Source organism: Mustela erminea, chromosome 14 (genome assembly GCF_009829155.1).
Source record: "Mustela erminea isolate mMusErm1 chromosome 14, mMusErm1.Pri, whole genome shotgun sequence".
NCBI classification, from domain to species: domain Eukaryota; kingdom Metazoa; phylum Chordata; class Mammalia; order Carnivora; family Mustelidae; genus Mustela; species Mustela erminea.
The window spans coordinates 33,752,559-33,778,656 of record NC_045627.1 but is presented as its reverse complement, the minus strand read 5'-3'; the positions used below and the strand labels follow the sequence as shown (position 1 = coordinate 33,778,656).

General features: G+C 33.5%; 2 protein-coding genes across 5 annotated transcripts in view; one reads left to right on the top strand and one right to left on the bottom strand.

Moving 5' to 3' along the window:
* CTNNA3 (catenin alpha 3) overlaps positions 1-26,098 on the top strand; it is a 1,797,739-nt gene that overhangs the window by 690,534 nt on the left and 1,081,107 nt on the right. Inside the window, exon 8 of one of the 4 annotated variants that reach the window (XM_032312384.1) lies at positions 23,391-23,913. The exons of the other annotated variants lie outside the window; for them this stretch is intronic. Coding sequence (XP_032168275.1) covers positions 23,391-23,441 — 51 coding nt within the window. The 3' untranslated portion in view covers positions 23,442-23,913. Of the gene's footprint in view, positions 1-23,390; positions 23,914-26,098 lie in introns of those variants that run through there. 4 annotated transcript variants of the gene reach the window in all.
* Positions 1-26,098, bottom strand: part of LRRTM3 (leucine rich repeat transmembrane neuronal 3) — a 166,233-nt gene that overhangs the window by 86,824 nt on the left and 53,311 nt on the right. The gene's annotated exons all lie outside the window — the stretch shown is intronic.

The window sequence follows — 26,098 nt, the reverse complement described above, 5'->3', positions numbered from 1 at the left end:
ATTTATGCTATGTCAAATAATTTTTAAATGGAAAATCAACATGCAGGGAAAAGGAGAAGAGAGATTTTAAAGATTTTATTTATTTGAGAGAGAGAGAGAGAGAGTCAGAGAATGCACAAGGAGTGGGAAAAGCAGGGAAAAAGGGAGAGGGAGAGAAGCAGACTCCTTGCTGAGCAGGGAGCCCAATGTGGAGCTGGATTCCAGGACCCTGAGATCATGACTTGAGCCAAAGTCAGACGCTTAATGTACTGAGTCACCCACTTATCCTGAGAAGAGATATTTTAGAGAGGACTAACCCTTAGGTGAAGATATTAGAGACTTCCAGTGAGGTGGTGGTATTTCTACGATCTCTCTCTGGATTTTACCTGTAAAATAAGGGGGTTGGACTAGATGATCCCTTTCAGCTCTGAAATTCTGTGACCTTGTGAATGTTTTATGCATCATGACACATGAAGTACATCATGCACTGAAGGGTTTTCTTCATCTGTTGGAGGCAGCACAGAGCACTGGACAGTGTGTAGGAATGTAGATTCTAGAGTCGGAGAGAGTTTTGTTTGAATTATGCTTATGGTCTTGTGATTTTTGGCAAGTTTCTATAACTTCTTTAAGTTTCTGTTTCCTCATATATCAAATGTAGAAAATAATGCCTCTACAGTAGAAATGAGGAAGGAGAAAATATGTTTGTCAAAACCAGGTGTAAGTATTCCTGGGGATCCATAGTGGGAGAAAGTGATCACGAGTCCAAGCTCTAGAGCCAGGTGGCTGGGCATTATATCGTGGCTCTGCTACTTGCTCCTTCAGGCCCTTGGGCAAGTTACTTCAAGTTCTGCTTCAGCTTCTTCTTCCGTATGTGTGAGTGATAAAAGTACTTACCTCCTAGGTTTTTTGCCAGGATTAAATGATTTCACAAATGTAAAGTGCTTAGAAAATTACCTGGCACATATAAACACTATATATTTGCTCTCATCATCATCATCATTACAGCTGCACAAAGTCTGGAAGAAACTTGGTGCATCATCCCTAAGTTTTATTCTACTAAAAAAAAAAAAATAGGCGTAAATGCTGCTTTTATTAGAACTGGCATGTATATATTATGAAACAATGAAAAGTTTCCATAAATATCAACAATAAGACCCAACGGCAGCACTTGCTGGCACCCTGAATGTACTCTATAGCTAAATTCCTATTATTAGTATTAGTATAATAATATGTTAGTATATTAGTATATTCTACTTTACTACATAATAATTTATTATTAAAACAGAATGGCCTTGCTCTGCAGGGTAAGGAGTAAGAACTCACACAGGGAAGATAGAGCAGAAAATTATTTCACAATCAAAATGAACCTAATCTCACATTTGCTTTGTCACGCCAAACCTATGCTATATTGTACAGATTTTACACTTTCAATATAATTTTACTCACATAAAATGCTAGATTGATGTAAACCTGGTGATTCACAGACCTGTACCCCTGGGGATAAAAATATATGTTTATAAAAAATAAAAAATTAAAAAAAATGCTAGATTGACATCTCTGATGAACAGAGTTTTAATTTCAATTTAATAGGAGATTTTATAGATTTATATTGTAAACTCCCGTTGTAGTTGTTCATGATCATAGTAAATGGTTTTGAAAATGTTAATTTAATTACTGGTTCAGAGGGCAATAAACAATGTTATCTGTAAAGAGGTATAATTCAATAAATATTTATTTATCATATAAAAACATGTCAAACCCTGCTAAGTGCTGGGGATGCAAGGGTGGGTAAGCTCTAGCACATTCTATTACAGAGCTCTCATGGGGTATGGTGAACCATAGATTGGGTGATCAGTAGCTCTTCCTAACTCTCTACTCCCTTGCGTGCCACTAGTACAGTGCTAAAAATTCCTAACAGCTACTGAGAAGTGGACAGAAATTTGCTGGATGTGATGGTAGTAGTAAAACTAGGGGAGAGACTTCTGTTTTCCTATTAAAAGGAGAAAGTTGTGGCTAAAGCTCCCCTTCCTCTTCTGGCCTTGAGCACAGATCTAATGCCTGCAGAGCAGCAGTCATCTTGGGACTATGATAAACCAAAAATAGTTGGAGAAGTATTAGGCCTCACATTGTTTAGTCAGCAATGAACACCAGATACCACTGTATCCCAACTTTTGTTTTATTTATAAGACAAATAATAACTATTTTTGTATTTTAAAGCATTGTTAGGTTTTCTGTTGTTGTATCAAGGACAATCCTAACTAATATGAAAGGAGACATACTTTTCCCACATATAAGACAACATGATAGCTGCTGTAACTATAATAACTTTTCCGAAGAAAAACATTTATAAATGATATGTGTAATCTTCTGCCCCCATGTGTGTGCATGTGTGTATATGTTTGTGTTTTCCTTGTTGTTCTGTGGTGCTTGTTAGAGTCAATAAATAGTTCCCCCAAAGCAAGGCACACAATCTTACAAGGTCAATGAAAGTTCCCCCACCCAGAGTCAAGAGACATATGGTAATAGAAGGCTGGGAACAAGTTTGAATCCTGGAAGATTCTGTGACAGAGATCTTATTTAATTCCAAATTTTAGAGCCAGGCAATACCAGAGATAAAAAAGAGTGAAGGAAAGAGAAAGTAAATACAAACTGGAACATAGAAAGCTTGTGATGTAAAAGGATTGTTTTTTAGCTACAGACAACAGATGGAGATGTATGGCCTGGGAAAATTTAATAAGAGATTTGATGACAGAAGACTGCAGTAAAAAAAAATCCAACAGGAGAGTATAGACTGTACCAGTTCCACCCCCTACCACCACCAATCTGCACCATGAAACATGAATAATGATTAGAAAGGAAACTAAAGAGATAATAATAACACAATCAAGAGCCATATGAAAAAAAATCATGAGAAAAATTTCCAAAAGAAACATAGGAAGAAGAATTAGGATAAAGATTATCCACTAGCTCAGAGAAATTGTATATGATATAAGCAAACAAACCAACCAACAAAAAACAACCATGAAAAAAGTATCAATAGGAAATTAAAGTTGAGACTCAATAAAAAACAACAATGAAAGAGATGATACATATCAGGAGAAAAATGCAAGATAAAAAATTTTACACAGATAAAAGATATAACAAGCAATAACAACAACAGCAAAGGAATACACATGACTGCAACAAAGTTAGGGATATAAAGAAAATCATTGTGAAAATCCCACAAAATTTAATTTAAAGGCAAACCTATAAAATTTATTATGGGAAGATGATGGATATGGAAGAAAAATAATTAAAATACAAATAATCTGTGTCAATAAATTAAAAGAAAAAATGGGACAGAAACTAATACCTGAAGTGAAGGCTTAAATCTGGTACTAAGGGCATTCTGCATCATGGTAAAGGTAATAAACTTTAAAGATAATGAACAAATTGGATGCCTGGCTGGCTCAGATGATTAAGCATCTGCCTTTGGCTAAGGTCATGATCCCTGGGTCCTGGGTTCGAGCTCTGCATTGGGCTACCTGCTCAGTGGGGAGTCTGCTTATCCCTCTCCCTCTGTTGTTCCCGCTGTTTGTGTTCTCTTGCTCTATCAAATAAATAAATAAAATCCTTTTAAAAACATAAAAAAAATTATGTGCATTGCGGTATGAATGCCTCGTCATGTGAAAGGGAGAAAAATGAGATTTTTCACAGGTTCCCTAAAATGCTAAAATCCTATGGACTAAAAACCCTGAAGACAAGAAGGTATAGTCCGAGGTTTTATACCCACTCAAATTGTCCTTTTAATATGCATATAAATATGCACATTCTCACAAATGTGAGAAATCAAGTAATATAGTATAAACTCTAATAAAAAGAAAAGTAAAAAAGAAAAGAAAAACAAGAAGATAACACTACACACCTATTAGAGTGGCCAAAATCTGGAATAATGACGACATCCCATCCTGATAAGGATGTGGAACAAGAAGAATGTCCATTAATTGCTGATGGGAATGCAAAATGGTACAGTCACTTTGGAAGATGGTTTAACAATTTTTTGCAAAGCTGAGCACACTCATACAATATAATCCAGCAAGCATACTCTTTGGTATTTACCCAAAGGAGTTTATGTTCATACAAAAACCACACATGAATGTTTATAGCAGCTTTGTTCATAGTTGCCAAAACTTGGAAACAACCAAAATGTCCTTTAGTAGGTGAATGGAAAAATAAACAGTGGTACAGCTAGACCATGGAATATTATTCAGTGCTAAAAATAAGTGAGCTATTAAGCCACGAAAAGATATGGAGAAAACTTAAATACATATTATTAAGTGAAGGAAGTCAGTCTGAAAGACTACATACTGTATGACTCCAACTCTATGACATTCTAAAAAACTATGGAGACAGTAAAAAGATAAGTGGTTGCCAAGGGTTGGGGTAGGGTGTTGGAAGGATGAATAGGCAGAGCACAGAGGATTTTTAGGGCAATGAAATTACTCTATATGATACCATAATGATACATTCATGTCATTGTACATTTATCCAAACCCATAGACTCTACAACAACACTAAGAGTAAATCATAATGTAAATTGGAGTTTCCATTACAATATGTATGATATGATATGGGGTAGGTTCAGCTCTTGTAACAAATGTATCACTGTGGTGGGGGATTTTGATAATGGGGCTGATTATGCGTGTATGGGGTCAGGGAGTATGAGGGAAATCTCTGCTTCCTCTCCATTTTGCTGTGAACCTAAAACTTCTTCAGTCTTGAGGTTTTATTTCTTATTGTTTCCCTTTTGAATCCTGCCACCACTTATGAATGTGCTTGGGCTAGCCTACTGGAGGATGAGAGACTTCATGGAGCAGGATGCACTGTCTCACCTGAGTCTCCTTAGGACAACCAGCCTGTAATAGGCAGACTGAGTGAGCCTGTCTAGACCATCCAGCTCCAGCAAAGCTATCAGATGACCTCAGATTTGCCAACCCTGTCCCAATGAGAAGAAATGCCTAGCTGACCTGTAGAATTATGAGCAAACAAATAGTTGTTGTTTTAAGTACAAAAACCAAAGAAAACCAAATAACCTCCTCAAACCCGCTTTACATCCTTAAAAACAAAACAAAAGCTACAGTAAAATTCAACTTATGAAGATGTGAGTCATGATAAAAAATTCAGGTATAGAGGGATCCCAACTAAAAATTTCAAGATAAACCTTTAATCATTTTAAACTCAGAATTAAAATTTAAAAACTTTTATGTTTTTTGAGTAAATATACATATAATCTAAATTTAATTTAATTTTATAACTATATTTCAATATAAATATATATTATATGCAATATAAATTATATATATATATATAAATAATATAAATTTTAACAATGGAAATAATAATGTAACTGAGAAAATTCAGATTGGTGCAAGGACAGTAAGAACAGTAATGTGTCCTCACCTTGTGTAGCAAGTGATGGCTCAAACTTTTTTTCATAAGTCTTTCCTTAAAAATTAGTGACATTTTATTATTTAATATATTTGTGGGGTAAAGAAACATTGATATTTTGATATTTTGAGATTTTGAGAGAATTGAGATCGATTTCAGGAAATCTATTAATTTTATTGAAAGTTCTTTGATTAATTCAAGTAAAATTACATTTAATATAGTATTTATATTTAATATAGCAGGGCATAGAACATACTCATTTTAAAAAAATTATTATTTGCTGCTTATATCTACCTACTGATCTTTCTTCTCCTATATTTTTCTATGTATATTTGAATGAAAATAAATGAAAAGGCGGTTCTTTGGGGGTTGAATGGGTTTAATATTCTTTATTTTTCTCAATTACTTGACATTTTTTTGAGTAAAGATATTTAAATAAAAACCCAAATTCTAATTCTTATAAATACATCCAGTACTCAGTAGAAACTTACTTTTATTACCTATTTGTAACAAATTATGGATTTTTGAAGTGGTGGGAAATGTTGGGTATTCACTAAAAGCTAAAATATTTTATAGGGATGTATTGATGGTGGTTCTAGAGAAAGGTCTTGGCTTTGTGCTTTCAGGTTTCCTCTTTTTCTAGATGTCATTTTAGGATTTGGGGTTGCAAGTTTGACCTAACTAAAGTCTCAGTGACAATTAAATTGCATAAAGTGTGAAGATCCTCCTTATTAAATATCTTATTTCATATTTTTCATAATTTAACAAAAACATCTGATGCTTACAAATTAACAATTATTACTCAGCCATAAAAATAAGTTGAGATCTTGGCACTTGTGACAATATGGATGGACCTAGAGGGTATTACGCTAAGTGAAATAAGTCAGACTGAGAAAGACAAATACCATATGATTTCATTCATATATGGAATCTAAAAACCATACCAAACCAAATGGATAAACAAACAAAAAGCAGGATCAGACCTGTAAATATAGACAGCAAACTGATGGTTGCCAGAGGGGGTTGGAGGGATGGGCAAAATGGGTGAAGGGGTGTAGGAGATACAGGCTTCCAGTTATGGAATGAGTAAGTCGCAAGAATAAAAGTCATAGCATAGGAAATGTAGTCAGTATTGTAATAGCTTTGTGTGACAACAGATGGTAGCTACACTTATGAGCATAGCACCATGTATAGACTTGTCAAATAACTATGTTGTATACCTGAAACTCATATAACATTGTGTGCCAACTATATTCAAATTAAAAAAATTAATTTCTTTTTTTTAAAATTTTTTATTTTTATAAACATATATTTTTATCCCCGGGGGGAAAAAAAAGAATTGTTAAAGCAATAATTAAAAAAAAATTAATTTCATGAAAAGTTTACATTTAAAGGCCAGTTTTATGTTAAAAGAAACAGTTTGCAGTTAACAATAGATTGGTCAAAGAGAAGAACTTATCAAGAAACTAGTTACCTGCTTTACTAATTTTTATATCAAAATATAAAAACAAATAAAACTCAAAATAATGGAAAAGGGAAATACACAGATTGCCAAGTTTTTGGAAATACACTGGAAGTCACATTGTGCCTTTACTTTAATGTGTTGATGTTAAAAGGGGATGGACACCCAAGAATTTGAAGGCAAAATCTGGTTTCAGAGTCATGCAAACAATTGATAGCATACTTGCGCCTATGGTGAGGAACTGATTAAGCAGTAAATGACTTTTAAGATAGTAGTTTTGAAGAAATATAGGGAACAAAAATATAAAGCAGAATTTGAGCATCTGAAGATGCTTATTTTAAAATACTTCACTGTTAAACTTTTAAAATCTTATGGTGGTTGCTGTGCTGATGGCATTAAAATTACTCAAGAGGTTAAATGAACTTAAACTTTCAAGAGGTGATTTGTAAACTTTACAATACACAATTCTGAATCTTCTAAACCAGATAATTCAGAGTTCTACTCTAGTGGGTAGATAAAAAGTGAAATTATAACAATAGAAGAAGTCTGGGGTATTTTTCCTTAAAAAAGTAGTGATGCTTATGGAAATACAGTTGAATAAATTACAGAATATGTGAACATAAAATCACTCTTCTCAAGATGTATTCCAGTTTCTATATTTAGCAAGTTTATTATCAAGTGGATAAGACATTAAGGATATTTTTAAAAAACAAGCCTACCTATAAAACAACAATAGAACACCAATCCGTATGGAGCAAATCGGATGATTACAGTCAAGTGAAGTATGCAGAGAAGAGAGCACAGCTCTGGAGTCAAGCTGTAATAAGTTCAAATCCTGGCTCTGTGACCTTGTGCCTTTTTTTTTTTTTTTTTTTTATTTCTAAAATAGAATTTATTGATTAAATGTAGCCTTTTCCATTGAAAAAATGGAATTATTTTAATTTGCCCTTTGTTTCTGATATTGCCACTCTTTCCTGGAGTGACTCATTGTAATCTTTTATCAGTTATATTTATCTTTTTCATCAAAAGAATGTTAAGATATTTGAAATACATTAATATATTAAGGTATTTTTTTTTGAATTTATATTCATATATCATTATATATATATATATATTTTTATTGCCTTTGTTTCTGTTCAAACCCTGGCTCTGTGACCTTGTGCCTTCATTTCCCTGCAGAGGAATATTAGTACTTTGCAGGAATGTTACAAAATTGAATGTAAAGTACCTGGCACTATTGTAGCTAATTATTACACTAATCAAATAATGAAAGACACTGAATAATTTAGAAATAAATATTTAACAGAAAATGATGGAATAAAATAAATAAAAGCATTACTTTTGCTTTGACTTGGTACATTTAGGGATTTGGGACCACATTATAACTTCTTCCGGTCTATCACATATATTTTCTCCCCTGCTCCCAGTCCCCACTTCCATTATTCATGTAGCAGTAACACTTGGTAGCCACTAGGCATAGAAAATTCCCTCCCATATGGAACCTATGGCCTATGGAATGAGAGGATTTAATGTACAGGTAAAGAAAAAAAGCAATTTCAGGTTGTAAACACAATGAAGAAATGAAGTAGGGGCTGAGATGGAAACTATCTGGTTGAGGAAAGTGGTATAAATGGAAAGGTCTATTTATTTACTTTATTTTATTTTTTAAAAAAGTTTTAATTTAAATTTCAGTTAGTTGACATAGGGCTATTGATATTAGTTTCAGGTGTATAATATAGTGATTTGACACTTTCATACATCACCCTGTGTTCATCACACGTGCACTCCTTCATCCCCATTACCTGTTTCACTCATCCTCCTATACACCTCCCCTCTGCTAACCATCAGTTTGTGCTCTGTCATTGTTTCTTGGTTTGCCCACCTCATTGGTTTCCCTTTGCTCATGTGTTTTGTTTTCTAAATTCTATGTAGATCAGACTTTTTTCCTTTTTCTCCTTCAAGTATGCCACATCCTCAATGATTACGAGATAGCAATGACATGTGAAAACGAATAAGGGGCAGAGTTTTGATCATAGGTCATTTTCCATTTAACAACATCATTGTCTCACTTGGGGAATCATTTTCTTAAATAGAATGTAAAAGGAAACAATAATATATCAAGAATTCACTTTTTATATATTATTAAGTAGAACATTAGCATTTTTCTGTAATAGAGAGAGGAAGTTAATGAATTTGTGGGGATAAAACCAACCATGTTTGTGTACTATTTCTTGTTTCTGTGATTGTCTCTATGACACTACCTTGAGGCTTTGGGTAGAAAATTATAACAATAGCGATCTTCCTAATTTTGCCCATTTCTTTAGCGTGATATATCCTAACAACAAAATCAGTTCCCCAAATACTATATTTTACTAGAGATATTAACAATAAGGCTGGAGATACAAAGGCATTTCCCCTTTCACTTTTTAAGGCTAACATAGTATTGATATTAAGCAAAGAACCAGAAACAAGAAACCTCATTTTCCCCAGAACCAACAAATATAAAGATTAGAGGTTGCAAATACTTCATATAATGTAAACTTACAAGGCATTTATCAGTGAGTATGCTAGTCTTTAAAAAGCATGATTTTGTTAGAGTAAGGATTTCAGCCGCTTGCTGATACTGTCAATGGTTTTGACTTACTGTAGGATTAGCTCTGTACTTCTATATTAGAATGGATCGAGGTTGGAGGCAATAATGCTGGCTTCCTCTGGAAAAAAAAATGCCTACAAATATTTCATGGTTCAGAAATTCTGTGATCAGCATTTACTGAGGGCATAAGCATATGAGAATAAAAAGCCGACAGAGATAAAGTGTCAGACACTATGAGGCAGGGGGCAGAGGGCAGTCCTTACATGTGCTACCATCCTAAGCGGGAAGCAAGATGTATCAGAAATGTCTTGGAAAAACATATTTTGACACAGTTTCCAACTGCAGTTTTAAATACTCCTGAGCGCCCTTACATTTTCTCATCTTCATCATCACCATTTTAACCTTTGATTCACATCAATATAAATAGAAGAGTTATGTTTTCTCCATGTTTTTACTTTGTTTAAAGATAGGAAGAAATGTTGTAAATGGTGAGTTGTAGAGATAGATTCAAACTGCTAGTTTTCTAAGACTTTTAAAGAAAAAAATCCTCCTCTGAACTATTTTTGTAGGAATCAAAATTCAGGGCTTCCTTTCAATTCAATGACCCGTCAATCAAGTATTGGTCATTATCAAATAATGGCCAAGGCATAGCCATGGCTTCACAGCTAGACCTTTATAGATGGCTCTTAAATACTTTTAATTTTAAAAACATTTTTTTGGTATCAAAACACAAATGACTAAATCCATTTCTGTTTAAGTTAGAAAAATGGTTTGATTAAATGTGTCTACAAATATTACCCTCACCCAGTACTTATAAATGTGGCCTCAGAATATTAGCTCTTTGAGTGTAGAAATTCCAAAACCAATATAATACTCACAAGTGCAATAAGAGACTTGTGCAAGATGTAATCTCATAACTTTAGTGCCTGAGATTTCCATTTTATGCTGCACTTCGGCAGATGCATTGCAAGTGCATGTTAAAATCAACCATCCTTAGACAGAGGTAACATGAATCTATTATAAAAAGTTAACCTCTTGTATTTTTATCAGGTTTTTTTTGCAGTTAACTAGTCAGCTTCTAACTAATCTCCAAGAGGCTAGGGCCTCAGTAGTTAAATTCTAGATGAGGGCAAGGAAGAACTTATTATTTGCCATGGATTATCAGATTTGTTGATAAAGTTTATTTAGAAAAAAATTATATGAATAGACTCCACAGTTAAAAAAATTATGGATTTGCATGGATTAAATATAGGTAAAATTATTTCTTTACAGCAAGATGGCTAAGAGCATTTGATATGCTAATGTATTTAGGGAATCCTCGGCATTGGGAATGTAGTACACGGTTCCTCCAAAATACTGGATCTTGGAACCTCTCCACACTCTCTTTGATTTTTCTTTGATAAATGTTTCAGAAGACTGGTGTTCTTTGGCACATTCTTTGGGAAATACTGGTATTGGGCTTGAGAACTTCTTACAGCCTTTGAGGCTCTTTTTATGCCAAGAGTAGTTGAAGATTACTCAGTATGAGGGTTAAAGACCATTAAAGAGAGGAAAAGAATGGCACAAATGAACAGGAAGACACGAGCATTAATTTTACTTATTTCTCAGCTTTTTCTCAGATTAGTCATAGGCACAGGCCTCATGGCCGAATAATTGGGGCAGCATGTTCCTACAAGCATCTTGGTATGGAATAAAGTCACTGTGGCAAGGTGGACAGAGTATTTAAATGAAGAGGGAAATAATAATTACAGTATCATTGTTTGAGCATTGTAGCCAAAAGACGGCATTGTATTAGTGGCCTTTGGACAGAGCCTTGGCATTATAAACAGTATTATAATTACCATCTAAGCCATGCTGCATCTAATGATTGTATTTTATTCAGCAGCCACAAGTCTCATTAAGACTATATTTTAGGTAAAGAAACCTTGAACCTTGTAATGGTTCAAATAATAACCATATTAAGTTTTTATCCCAAGTTTTATTCCTATCCTATTTATTTTAAAAATTATTTTTGTTTATATGAAGATATCTGTAATCAAATATACATTAAATAAAAACTCTTTTTTATTTGCCCAGTGATCATGTTTGAAATATGATCAGTGACTGGAATGTTAAAGATATTTTTCTACATGGTAACTTTTTACTGTTGTAGCCAGTTTTTTGGAAATTAGTTGTACAAGTAAATAGGTATCCTGAAATAAATGACTCAATACTGAGTAGGCTATTAGAGCCATTAAACATAGCACCAAGATAATTTACCTTTGTCCATTTTGTCAAAGCTGTAGTGTTAGACTATCATAAATAAAAACTTAAAGGATTTTTTTTTTCTGCTTCTTAACCATAGGTACCATACAAATTGAATAGCTCTTATCTGTGGTTTGAGTTTAGATTTATCCTTGTAGAAAGCAATAATTTTCCTATCATTAAGCTGTTTCAACTAAGGATTAAAAACATTTCTCACTTTCACAAAAACCTTTCTGTCAGTGTAGAATGTAAACAGTGACCTTAGATGACATGTACGGCTCAGAGAGTTAGTGCTTTTTGAAGTTATTTGTCTACTGGGTTCTTTGACAAAGGCTAGAAAAGTTTGACATATAAGAATAATATTATAGATGAGAAAGAATTGCTCATTGCTTTTCAAAAGCTACCTATTCAACTATTAAATTGCTCATTGCTTTGCAAAAGCTACCTCTCCAACTATAGAAGGCAGTGTGAGGAAAATTCAAAAAAGAAGAAGTAATTGATCAACTCCATTTCAAGTTGTCAGAGAGCTTAAAGATCATTTAACCCAGCCTTCTCATTTTTTACAAGAAGAAATTGGGCTTCTCTTAAGAGATCACCTGGCCAGAGTATGATCACTCAACTAGGTAGTGACCATCTCAGAACTAGATCTTCAGGCTCCAAGACCAGCACCCATTTCTGTACCCTTTGCTTCTTCAATCTCATTTCCCAGCCACAGGGAAGCCCTGATTGAAAGAGACATTCCTGGTGATAGAAAATGTGGCTATAGGAATGAACAGCTTTCCTGAGATTCTCAGTGATGGTGATAAGAATAAGTATAAGGAAAAAGAGATATAGCTTAGAGACATTGGTGGCAACACTTGAAAATTCTTAAAAAAATCCCAAACAAACCCAAAAACAAAAAACCAAAAACGAGTCCACCTTTGCATTCACACACTTTAAAATAATACAGATATACCTTTTGGTGTCCTGCATGTGTTCCTGACAGGCTATATATATAAATCACATTTTTGTAAATCATATAAATACAACTAGGATCCACTCTCTAGAGGAATTCTGTGGTAGCTTCCCTTATAAAATGGTTCTTTTCGAATATTAAATGCTAAATTTGTCCATTTGTAATGTTATAAAGCTATTACACATTAGAGAGTTTTTCCTTTTGATAAGAAAATACCACTTCAAGTTAGTGAAAAAGTTCAGACTTCTCTAAAGTTTATCCAAATCTGTTTATTGCTTTCATACTCATTTTCCCGCCTTTCTGTCCTCACATCCCTCTCTTATTTCTATTTCATTTTCTTTTTTAACAAAAAATGTAAAAGATTTAAATGCATTTTGTATTTTAAAATTTTCAGCCTTATTGAGGTAAAACTGACAAAGATTGTATGTTATTTGACATGTACAATGTGATGCTACTCCATCTTCTTTTGATTTTAGGTAAATTTCCATAAGTACCTAGCATTCTTAAAGTTAATTTATAGCCCAGTATTCACTATTTCACTATTTAGCTATTAATTTATATAGTTTATATTCCTTTCTTGCCCTGTTCTTTCCCTACCTCCTCTCCCCATTTATTTTATTTTATTTTTTTAATTCAGTGGAAGAGTTTGAAAGCTGCAGAGTCAGCCCTTGGTCACTTTCCAGCCCCTGTGCATGAGTAATTGACTTTGGCCAGACATACCAAAATTAAATTCTCAGATTGCCTTAGCCTTAACAGAATTGCCCTGGCATTCTATTCTATTCTTCATAATGCATTCCCCAGAGAATTTTATTGTAATTGTCAGATTGGGGGTTGGCGGGGAGGGGGGCAGTATTCATACTAATTGACTTTACAGAAAGATTGCTTCTATTGAATCCACACATCTAATTCAGTTTAATTCAAATGGAAAGAACCCTGTAATAGGAGGCAACAGATTTGATTTGTATTTCTTTGATAAATTATATAACTTTCTGGTTTCTTTATAGGTACAAGGGTTGAAGTAGGTGATCTTTAACATTCCTTTGTAGCTCTTCATAATTCTTTGATTACTGAACTGGGCTTAAACTCAATTAAGTGGAAGATTTTGTGTAAGTGGATGTTTTCTCTTATAGAACTAACTAGGTAGCAATCAACATCTCACTGAGCAGATCAGCTTCATTTCTCTCGCAATTAACCTTCTAATGCCAATTCTTCCTCCACTCTACTCAATCAGCAGTCTTGTCCATTCCGTCAGCAAGAGTATGATGAGCCCTTTCCTACTTCAATCCCTAAGCAATTATTTATGTACGAGTGTTTTTGTAAATCTGTTCCAAATAGTCTTAATTCCGTAGCACTCAGTAACTTAAGATTCATATAGATGTTTCTCTTAAGATCATATAACAATCTTAAAAACTGTCCTCAGAAACAAGCTGTAGTCATCTGTATATATTCCCATTTTACGGCCTTTCAGGGTTATTAGAAATGTGGAGAGAATGCTATCATGTTAATTTCCATGTATATTAAAGCTTCAGTAGTTTTAATTGTAAAAAACAGCTATCCCACAAACTGAACTGTTAGTAAGATAAATCCATGCTTTGTATTAAAGCTGACAGAGCAGTGAATGGTAAAATCTAGTCACTGATCTAAAGCCAATACAACAAATCAGATGACCTTCAATGCCTTTTAATTACCATTTCTGAATAGCTTTCTGTTACTAGAGAAAGAAAGACTTCAGGAAAATAAAACCAGTATTACGATACAAATCTGAAAAATTGATGGTCAAATCATCTCTTTTTCAGTGGTATTAAATTCAACTAGGCTAAAATGATAAAATACAGTGACATGCCAATATCTTTTGCATGAAGACTTATGAAATATATGCTATGCATTTCCATTTTCTATCTAAGTTAAGGCCCATTTCATCTTAAACTAACCTAGATCCAGTTTTTATGTTTTCCAGGTGCACCATTTATGGGTTGACATTTAATAGGATTTCTTTTATGACCTACAAGGAATGCTGTCTGATCACCTCTATAGTCAGATAAGAAAGGCAACAGTGATTGAAGCTAGATAAATGGATTTTATTGCCTAATCATATTCTATACTAGCCAGCAACAACCACCTTTTCTGTGAATTTAGTGTAAATTTATGATATTAATTTAATTATTTGATGTTCAACTATCCAAATATCTCCATTATATATTATTTTTCAGAAGTCCTAAATTTTCCCTTGAAATGTTAGCCACAAGGCCAGCGACAAGTTCAGCTTCCTGTGCACATTTAATTGTGTGATTATTTCATTTATCAATCTACAGTATAATTCAGTCATCAGTCTTTCAACTGAGAAATTTGAAAGCATAATATAATATTGACATTCTTGAAAAAATAAAAATTTTGATTAATGAAATATTCAGATGCAAATCCTCATTTGAAAGTGATAAACTAAAGAGGAACTGTAAATACCTTTAATTCTCATTAAAACTCTAATTCTAATTAAAAACTAGAGTTTCCTGTATTTCTGTAGTGTTTCAGTTTTTAAACATCTGCCCCATATTTCAGTTTGCCATAGCTAAAGTCTTAAACCTTATATTTCTAACTAAAATGTCTTATTTTAATGGAAAATTTCTGTATGATATTGATTTTTTTTTTTTTTTTGGTACTAGTTGAGACTCACTTTGTGGCATAACATACATTTGGTTTTGAAGTTCGTGCTGTACTTGAGTAGAATGTGTGTTCTCTAATTGTTGAGTGTAGGGTTCTACATATGTCCATTGCACCGAGTTTTTATAATTGTGCTGTTTAAATCTTCTAAAATTTGCTCATTCCTTTTGCTGCCTGATCAGTTTGTTACTGAGAGGAGTGTACTGAAGTCTCCAACTACTGTTGATCTCTGACAATTGTTCTTTCTAATCCTCTTCATTCTAGTGTGTACACTTGATGTAATGTTACTATTTATTTATGAATTTGGAATTACCGTTTTCTCCAGCTGAATCATTTTTTAAGTGTTTTGTAGAACTTTTTTGTTCCAGTCCTTTAACTATCAAATTTATTCCCTCTGAATATTAATGTATGTTATTTCTATATTTTTATTTTGTGCTATATTTGCACTACTTTATGCTTTAAAAATATTCTTCTGTCTTCTATTTTTAATTTTTAAAAATTTTAATTTTATTTTTCTTGACACTGGTACTGAAACAACATATATGTTCATATAACACACAGTAAAGAGGCACTTATTTCTGCCTGTAGTAAGAGAATTGCAGCATGGAAGTATGTGGGAAGATGGTGAAACATGTCTGGTGAGATACCTAACGGTCATGCTGGTATGCCACATTCAGGAATTTGGCTGGCGTCCTATAAGTTATTGTCAGCAATGAAAAATGTAGGTAGGAAATGGCATTATCCATTTCATTTTAAAAATAAAATTATAGTTAGGCATGAAGTAGGATGGGGGATGAAGCTGATGCTAAGGAGCAGGGAAGCCAATTAAAAAAAAATCACTGCAATAATCGAAGTGATGGATGATGAGGCAGTGGTAGTGAACCTGAGGAAGAATGATAGATTTACAATATATTCAGAAGAAAGAATCAATAGGTCCTAATGACCAATTATGGGTGTGAGGTCCTAATGGAATGGATGACTGCAGGATTCTGGCTTTGGTGTTTGAGTATTGGTCAGTCCACTAGGAAAAGAGTAGGATATAGCAGCAAACTTGGGGACTGCCCCTGCTTGGGGAGGGTTTATCTAACAGACTGTTATGATGGCAGGAGGTATAAAATTATTTAAAGAGGTATCCAGATAGCAAGCTTGTCTAGGAAAGAATGCCAAAAATAGGGAGATGGTTTCCAAATAGGGAAGGAAGAACATCCAAAACACTGAATTCAGTGAAAACAACATATAAGAAGTTTATAATTACATAAATAAACATTTATTTATTTAAACGGCAGGCATCTAAAGGTTTTATAGATGCATTATGAGCAGACAGGAATTTGGTTTAAAATATTCTGGATATGCTTCAGAAAATTTTATTTAGTTTTTTGGTTGCTGAGGGAGGTTATATTGTGCTTTAAGTGCTGGCTTAAAAATAAATCTAGTTGAAATAATTTAATAAAGCTAAATACATCTTTACAAACTAGATAATATTTATGGTTATTTGGCAAAAAACACCAGTACCTCCTTGTTGGATTGTATCTGTTATATTTGTTTTATATGATCTCAGCCTATGAATGACATGGGGCAATTTATCCTTGTCACAACCATGGAAAATTAGACCCCTCTAAATGTTGAAATAAAACAAAGGGTTATTTTGCCAAACATTAGTACACTAAGTGAGGAAGAAGGGGCTGTTTCATATGCAAATTTTTCTACACTTTTTTTGCCACCACATTTAAATGTTTTTGGAAGTTCTGACTCTGTTAGTATTAATATCAACAGATCTACAACTCCCTGCTGTCAGAAAGCTACATGACTGGCTTATTCTTTATTGTCTTTTACATTTAATCTAAGATATATTAAATCTCTTGATTTCATGTCACAAGCCAGTAACAATCACAAAACTGGATCACAGACTTACAGTTGGCATATTGTTGAATGTTTATAGGTGTTAACTAAAATAGAGTTGTTAAAAATTACTGTTTAATAATATCATTGTAGGATAAAATTTTGAAATGCTACGTTTGACAGAACTTTTAAGTGTGCCCTTCGAAAACATTTTCCTCCAATAAGTTGAACAAGCAGAAAATCTGCATAAGCTCAGATAAATGCATAATTGATTAATACAAATATGCATTATTAAATTAGCTTATCTTCAAGATTCATATCATGAATGGCAATCTTACTCTTTTTCCTTTGTTGTACAGTTAGCAAGTTAGGTAGATAATTGCTTTGATTCAGGATGCATTTTTAAATAAGAAAATGTTTCTGATAACATCTCCAGTTATATTAGAGAATCTCTAAGTAGGTACAAGGTCACTGAAGTTGTACCTATTATACCAATCTCCTTAGAGCCATTTTACCCCATTTATCAACAGAGTTTTGAGACCTATTTGTGCAATAGAGGATTTTAGGTAATGGATAATAAGATAAAACATAGTTCAGCTCTAAGTTTTCAGGGTACCAGAAAAAAATACAATATATAAATAAGTAGGTAAAATAAAGCATCTTGAATTTATTTAGAAATTTACTTGTAGGGTATAGTAGTAGTAAGGTAATGTTAAAGAAGTTTTTAAGTTTATCTACAGGGTACAATGATAAAATCATGTAGTAAACTGCTAAGCAGAATGTCCAGCACATGGTATTTCATAAATATTAGTTCTCATATTTAGGAAAAATATGGGAGTATATAATTTCACATAGAGATTTTAGGAAGATTTTTAGAGGCAATGATACTTGCATTAGACCTTGAGAATGAGTATGAGTTCATTAGGTTAAAGATGGGGAGAAGATCATCTAAGCAGAAGGAGCAGTGTGAGCAAAACTGTGAATCAGTGAGTCCTGGTAGTCTGACATGGAGGGGTAGCAGGTTCAGGAGAGAACCAGGATATAATGAGAAATCTAGAGATACAGGTAAGACTCATGACCCAGAGGACCCTGGAGATTCTGATGAGGACTTGAACTTTATCCTGCAAGAACATCAACAGCTTTAAAAATGTATTAAAAATAGGTAGGGGATTTGGTTCTCTGTGTATTTTAAAGAGATCATTTTGAGACTGTTTGGAGAATAGATTAAAGGAGGTGAAACTAGAAGTGAGGGGTCCAGCTAGGGGATTGCCACCATGTCCATGTAGGAGATGATGAGGGCTTGAACCAAAGCTGGAGCAGTGGGTATGAAGAAGAGAAAACTGGTCAATACATCATTAAAGGAGGTGATCCTGTGTATCACCCAGGTCTTGGTAATCAGATCTGAGAAATAAGAAAGAAAGTGGTTTGCAATGACACCCAGTGTTCTGGTATAGAGGTCTGGGTATGTGATGATGCTATTCCCCGAGACAAGAAATACAAAAGGAGGAGCAGATGGGATGGAGGTGGGAATCACGAGTTTGGTTTGGGATTTGCTGAACTGCGGTGTTTCTGTGACATTCAAGCAGTTATACCTCAGGGAAGTTAGAAACATGGATCTGTTGCTCAGGTGACAGATCTTAGGCTAGAGATTTAGATTTGGGAGTTATTTAACATGCACTTGAAGCAAGAAGAAAACAACCTAGGGAATACTAGCACAGAAGGGACAGAGAGAGACTATGTGGAGGTTTGCTTCTTGGCGGTGTGTTTTGGTGTTGGCTGAGCTTATACTTCCCACTCTTTCCATTCTGGCTTCTTAGCTTTACATTTCATGTTGTAACATTCTGCAGATTTCAAATCACTTATACAATTTCTGGAGCTTCTCAAAGGACCGGTGTTTGATAAGACTTTTTCATAATATCATATACAAAGGGCTGTAGTTGTGACCTATAGATAGTATTGAAAATAGCAAAATTGTCATTAGGATATTTCTTATGTATGTATCAGAACTTGAAATGATTGGAAATTCTGTATGATGGCATAGTTATGATTTTGATAGCCATTTTGATGGCAGTTTTGATGGTGATACTGTATTAGAATCTAACCATCTTGAGAGTACAGAATTGAAATATGAATTTTAGGTCTCCTCAGTACTTAACACTATTTTTGTATCATTTGGTGTTTTATTATTACTTTGGCTGCTTTCCCCACAATTTTAGAAGTTCAGTAAGCTTATAAAATTAAGAATGGTAGATATAATAATTGAGGTTCTGAAAATAAGAATGTTCATGGATTTCTGTTTTAAAGAGACTCATACTGATTCCATTTATAAAGTGAACTAATTTGTTCCTCACTGGAACCAATTTAGAAGTAAATTTGAAGGTTATTAGTAATGGTGTGATTAGCCAAGGCCCAGAAAACACATTTTTAACTTTTTAAAATGTCCATATAAATGTTGGGAATTATTTTCTCTCTTATTCTTTTCTTTTAATCATTGAAGTAACTGGGTATGCTGCTTCTCTACATTACTTACTGGCGTTGATATATAGGAGACTTTCCGTTAAGTTTATGATGATGGCGGTCTACTTGCTACATGAATGATGCTCATTTCTGGGAGCTTAGTTTTAATTCAGACAGTTTGAGGTAGCACAGTTGAGATTTCCAAATGGAAAATTAAACTCTCACTTCATTACTCATTTATTCATTCAATCTGTTGTTCATTAAACAAATTACATTGTCCTGCAGTAGGTGGTAATGTACCAGGTGGTATGAGAAGATGCAAAGCAGCTAAAACTTTCACCCTTGAAAAGGTTAGTTTTAAATAGCAGGAAAAAAAGTCCATAAGTTGCTGAAAAATCAGGTTAGAATGTAAAGTTTGTAAGAAGAAATTATAAAGCTTTGGTGAAGGACATAAAAAGAAAACCTAACTAAATTTGAGAAATAAAGTGTGATCATTGAGTAGAAGACCAAAGGTAATAAAGCTGTCTGTTTTCTCCAAATTATCTGAAACATAAGCTCAGGAGGAGAAGGCAGTTTGTTCATTTTGTTCACTTATATGTCAGAAGCACTAGAACAGTGTCTGGCACATAGTAGGCACTCAATAAACATTTGTTGAATGAATGCTATCTGAAATTTTACTCAAAATCTCATTAAAATTCTTTTTGGTTAAGCTTGACTAGTTGATTCCCAAAATCATACATTGATAGATGGAAGACAAAATGCCAAAATGATGTTAAAGAAGCATAATGAAAAGATAAGACTTGCCCTGCAAGAAGGTAGTAGATTGCAGTTCTATAGATGACCACATCATCTCCTTTCTTAGCAATATGACATTGTCCCTGTCCTCATCAAGAGACAGAGTCTATTTTACGTCCTTTAGAACTTACTGGACCAATATATTAAACCAGTGATTACTTTGAGTCATTTCTGAAGCTAGGCCTTAAGATATCTACAACTTGAAACATTTCTTCATGTCTCCCAATCTCAAATAACCATGTGGAGAGAAAAAACAAGGCTTCTGATTGATAACCTTCTGATTGAGCTTTCACCTGGTAGCTAACACACAATGTCAACTGTAAGAATAAAGTTATTTTGGAGCTTATTGTTGTCCCAGTACCCAAGCAGAAACCATGGGAAGCAGAATTTTGTGGTTATCAACAAAATTATAAAAAACAAACAAACAATGATTTTTAAAAATCCACTAAGTTATAGAGCAGTTTGTTTTGGAGCAATAGATAACTGAAATGTCAATATAAGTGCTTGTTAAAAAGCTCTAATAATTAAAGCAGTATGATAATGGTGAGGGGATAGAAAAATCTCAAGTTGAAGAGAGTAGAGAGCCTAAAAGCAATCCTCACTCAGGGACCATGGTGTATATAGCTGAGGAGACATTAAAATTTGAGGAATGGGTAGGAAGAATGGATTAATTAGTAAGTGATAGATACCCACAAAAAATAATTAAAATTCGGTTCCCAGTTCACACTAGGAACAAAAATAAACAAGAGATGGATGCGATCAACAAAATTTTAAAACTGTGAGAAGAAAATTGAAGAAAACATTTCTGTGACTATTGGATAAAAATAATTCAGCAAAAAAGGCATCAAGTGTTAAATGAAAAGATAAACTATGAATACATTAGAATTTTATCTGCTGTATAATAAAAGGGTATCATAAACAAAAACCATAAACTGTAAGCAGATATTTGTAATACATAGAACTGACAAAGGATTTGGTATTATGAAGTCTTAAAGGAGGAGGTGGGGGGGAGGGGGAAGGGAAAAAGGGGAGGAGGAGGGGGGGGAGGAGGAGAAGAAAGAAGAAAGAAGAAGAAAGCCTCAGACAACCTAATGTAAAAAATATGAAGAATATAAACAATTTACAGAAAGGAAAACCAAAGAACAAATAAATGCATATTAAGATTCTCAGCTCCATTAGTAATTAGAGAAATAGAAATTAAATCAATAATGAGATTACATTTCACAAGCATTAGATCTTAAAAATTAAAGCATGACAATACCAAATGTCTAGGTGGTATAGAAACTGAAACTTCTATTCACTGCTGGCTGGAATGTAAATTGATACTGGTTCTTTGGAGAGCAATTTGGCAACATCTGGTGAAGCTACGGAAATCTGTATCATAAGTGTTGAAGTGCCTAAGGAGACATACAAGGATGTGTTGATGCAGTGTGGTTGATAGGAAACAAGGAGAAGTAACCTTATATTCTAGTTATTGTAAAAAGGTCAGTCTGGCCAGTGTCTTAAGCCAGGGGTGGGTGTTGAGGTTGGAAGGTGATAGCAGACACGAAGCTGCAGAGTTCAATTTAGTACATGTCCTATTTGAGAGAACAGTGAGACACCAGAGATGTAGGGGACTATGCAATTGAGTTTCCAAATATGGAATTTATAAGAGAAGCAAAGACTAGAGACAGGAGCTTTGTAGTCCACAGCATTTAGATTGTATTTAAAGTCAGACTGGGTCAGATCAATTACCAAGAGATACAATGAAAGGAGACCTAAGAAACACTGATGGGATAAATATAAGGGCCAACAGCCAACAGAAGTGGTTAACAGATGGCTTTGTTTTCTAGAATGAGGAGATTATCTCCCGTATAAAATAATCTGAATTGATGAAAGAAAAATATTTGAGATTATCCTAGCTATTATACATAGAAGAGACTAGAAAAAAAATCTAAATGTGATATGATTTGTCAAGTTAAGAGAGCACAGAGATCTGACAAATGTTACTGATGGATAAAATATTTTGTTTTCACTGAGTCTATGAAATGGTTGCATTTATTGTTAGTGGTATTTAAAAATGTTCAATGAAGTGCTTTTAAAATGCTTTGAAAAATCAAAATTAATGGAGATTGACATAAAAAATGACTGTATCCCAGTTATTTAATGTTAATATAATTTTCTTAGATAACCTATTGATATTGACCAAATGTCTCTTTTAAAAGAAGCATCATTTTATAAGAGCAAATTACTTTCTGGACTTTGGCAAAAAGAAATCTATGTCTTGATGAGCAATGTGCAGATCATTTAAAAATCAATAACCTCCCCCAAATTAGACCATTTTAAAAAGACAAAGTTTTGGAAAACTTAGCATAATGACATTTTAAATTCATTCGATGTTTGAAAAAGTTGGGAAAACTCTGAAATGCTATTCATGTACAAAACTCCTGTGAAGTGTGTGTTTTGGAATATCTGTTTTTCAGGGCCCAGGGCAGTTTTCTGAAGGATACCTTGTAAGACTTGTACCACCAACAAGTATTTGTATCATTAAAATGTTTAATGCCTGTCATTTGACTGCTCAGAAAACACTGTGTTCATAGGAACTATTCAAGGCAAATTAACTGGAGACTATACTTGATTTATGAGGACTGACATAATAAAGATGCCCATGATGCTAGTGAAATTTGATTTCATTGAATGAGATATCAACATTGAAAAGGGACGGTTTTTGGTTATATAGCTCAATCTATGAACATAATGATGTAGCGAAATATGAAAATTCCACATTGTCCAAATGAACCCTAAAGCGTTCAGTGTAGCTTTGCTATATATGTCTTCATGTGGAGTATAGGTGAGGACACTTATCTGATCCTACCTTTGTTCTCATTTGTTGGGTCACCTTGAGTAGAATTAGACCTTCCTATTTTTTAATTATCTTGAATGCCAAATTAGGTATTATAGAAACAGCTGATTTATAACTTTTTTTTTTTTTGATTCTCTAGGTCTCCGTGTACAAACAGTTTAGGAACAATCCATGTGAAAATATTTTCTGAAACTCTGGAATAATTTGGTGACTAGAAATTCCATGCAAAAAATATTTTAAATGGTTGTACAATTTATTCTTTATTTCTTGAAATCTTAAAATAGTGGGCTGGATGGTCTTCTGTGCTTCCTTTTTATTTAAATGTAAACAGGGATTGGCTTGTTCAGGATAGGAATACATATTATGGTGCTGAAAGATTAAGGTGGCATTTTCTGAGTCCCCTTGCCTGACTAAAGCACTATAGGGTATTAGACACCTACTGTGGAGGTTGGGAGACAGTGGGACACACTGACCCCACCTCATTATTTTACTGTGGAAGAGAAGCTGACTTGGTTTATGAAACAGATTTAACTGAGCAATGGGAAGAATCTGGCTGTAGCTCAACACTGTCTACTTACATGTTTGAAATACAAATTTACAGAAAATGAAGACTTTAACCCATCTCATATTTAACATAGATTATTAAATTTGTTAAAAATCCATCAAAATGACATTTGAAATGAAAATATAAGCTTCTTTACCAGGCTGTTAAATAATTCATGTTGGTCTAAAAGTGTATTTACCTTCAGAAGAAAGTTGTCATACTGACCACTGAATAAAAAAAAAAACAAAAAAACAAAAAACAAACCCCACAATACCTAGGTACCAGAGCTTTCCAATTTACTAAGAATGAGTTTGTAGAGTGGCAATAGAAGATATATACTTAAATTTTAAATAAATATCTGTGTAATAACTAGAAAATCATTGTGTTGGTTCAAATGTCAGTAAATTAGTAAATTCTTAATTATTTGAATCCAATTAAATGGCAATATGAATATAATCTTTTCAGTGACCTGAGGGGGTAACATTATTTTTATTTATTTTATTTAAAAACAAAGATAACTTAGATTGAGAGATTAAGCAGAGTGACACAAGTTCCTGATGCTAAAATGTTGGAAAAAAACTAGAAACTTGAATTAAGATTTTATCTCCAAAGGTTGTGCTCCTTTATTATAATACACTGACTCTATTGCCCTAAATAAATCACAGTGAATTATTGACCAGCAACTTAAATTACATTTAAATTTTGGTGCTATTTATACATTGTATTCTAATTCTTTATATTTGGTAATCTATACTTGATATGATGGAAATAATTATTAAAAAGACCATTTGATTAATATGAAAATCTGATTTTTCAAAAATTTCCACATAAAAATAAGTACTTTAACTTACTGTAATTAGGATTAAATTGTAAAGCTACTGCTTATATCTTAAATCTGGATCAAAATTCATTTTTCAAAACAGCTAAACTTAGTTATCATGAACCAAATTCATAGAAATGGAATAGTTTTGATATATCTATTTTGCTAAAGTCTTACCCTATATTTATTATTCAAAATGTAAGGTGTATTGGTATCTCTTTGAATGGAAAAAATGGTATTCCAAAGTTAACTTCACAAGGTTTAAAGACCAGATGTTTCCTCAAAGACTCATGGGGCAATAAGACAATAATTGGATGAGTTTTCATGGCAATGAGGTTGGTTATAACTGGATAAATATTTTTTCTCAAAGTCAAGAGAATACAAACAAACCAGACAAACAACAAACCTTCCCTGAGCACCTTTGATTAGTTAGACCTCAAACCTCAGTGTCATCCTCGACTACTTTCTCACTCTTCAACCTCATGTCCTATTATTAGAAAATCACCTTCAAATAGAGATCCATAGACTTCAACCATTTCTCACAGCATCATCTCTTACCAAAATTAATATCAGAGCCTTATAACTAGCTCTCTCATTCTTCCTTGTTCCCCTGTTAAAAAGTGAGTCAGATCATGTCATGTGTCACTTTGTGGCTACCCATCACTTTCAGAGGAAAAGCTAAATTCTCACAACACACCCTGCTTGCCTTTGTTATCAGTCCTGCCTGATGTCTCCGTGTCTCACATGGCTCATAGTCTGTACCGTTTGCTCCAGACACCATGGCTTTTGCACTTGCTTTCTTTCTGTCTAGAACATTCTTCTGGATATCTGCTTGGTTCTCTCTCTTTGCTTCCTTCAGATAATTGTTCAAATATGTTTATTAGTGAGGGCTATTTTTACCTCTTGAACTTGACCTTTCACTTAAATGTAAATGTCATGCAGACAGGAAATGTGGCTGTTTGGTTCACAGCTATATCCAAGTATAGTGCTGTAGTTGGTGTTCAATAAATATTTTTTTAATGAATAAATGAATGGGTAAGGAAATGAGTGACTATCAGTTGTGTCATTTAACCTCTATGTTAATTATGACAAAGATGGCATGATCCCTATTTGACAGCTATGATAAATAAAAGTGATTAACTTGATAGCCATGGAGTTGTAAACCCATTATAGTTGACTAGGACTGATTCACTCTAAAATTCCTGTAAGGTGAGATGAGATATTCTGTATTATTCTCATAAACTACAGAGTATTTCCTCATGAATGATTACATTTTTCAATGGACATTTTTTTTATCTAGAAGTCTTGCTAATCTAATTAGTTCAACAAATACTTATTGAAGGCTTAATTTATAAAGATTTCAATTTAATCTCTGGGACATACTGATGAACAAGACAGAAAACCCTAGAGTTTACAGTTAGAGAAATAGATACACAGATTAAGTAGGACATATCAGAGTTACAAGGGTAATGCAAAAAATTAA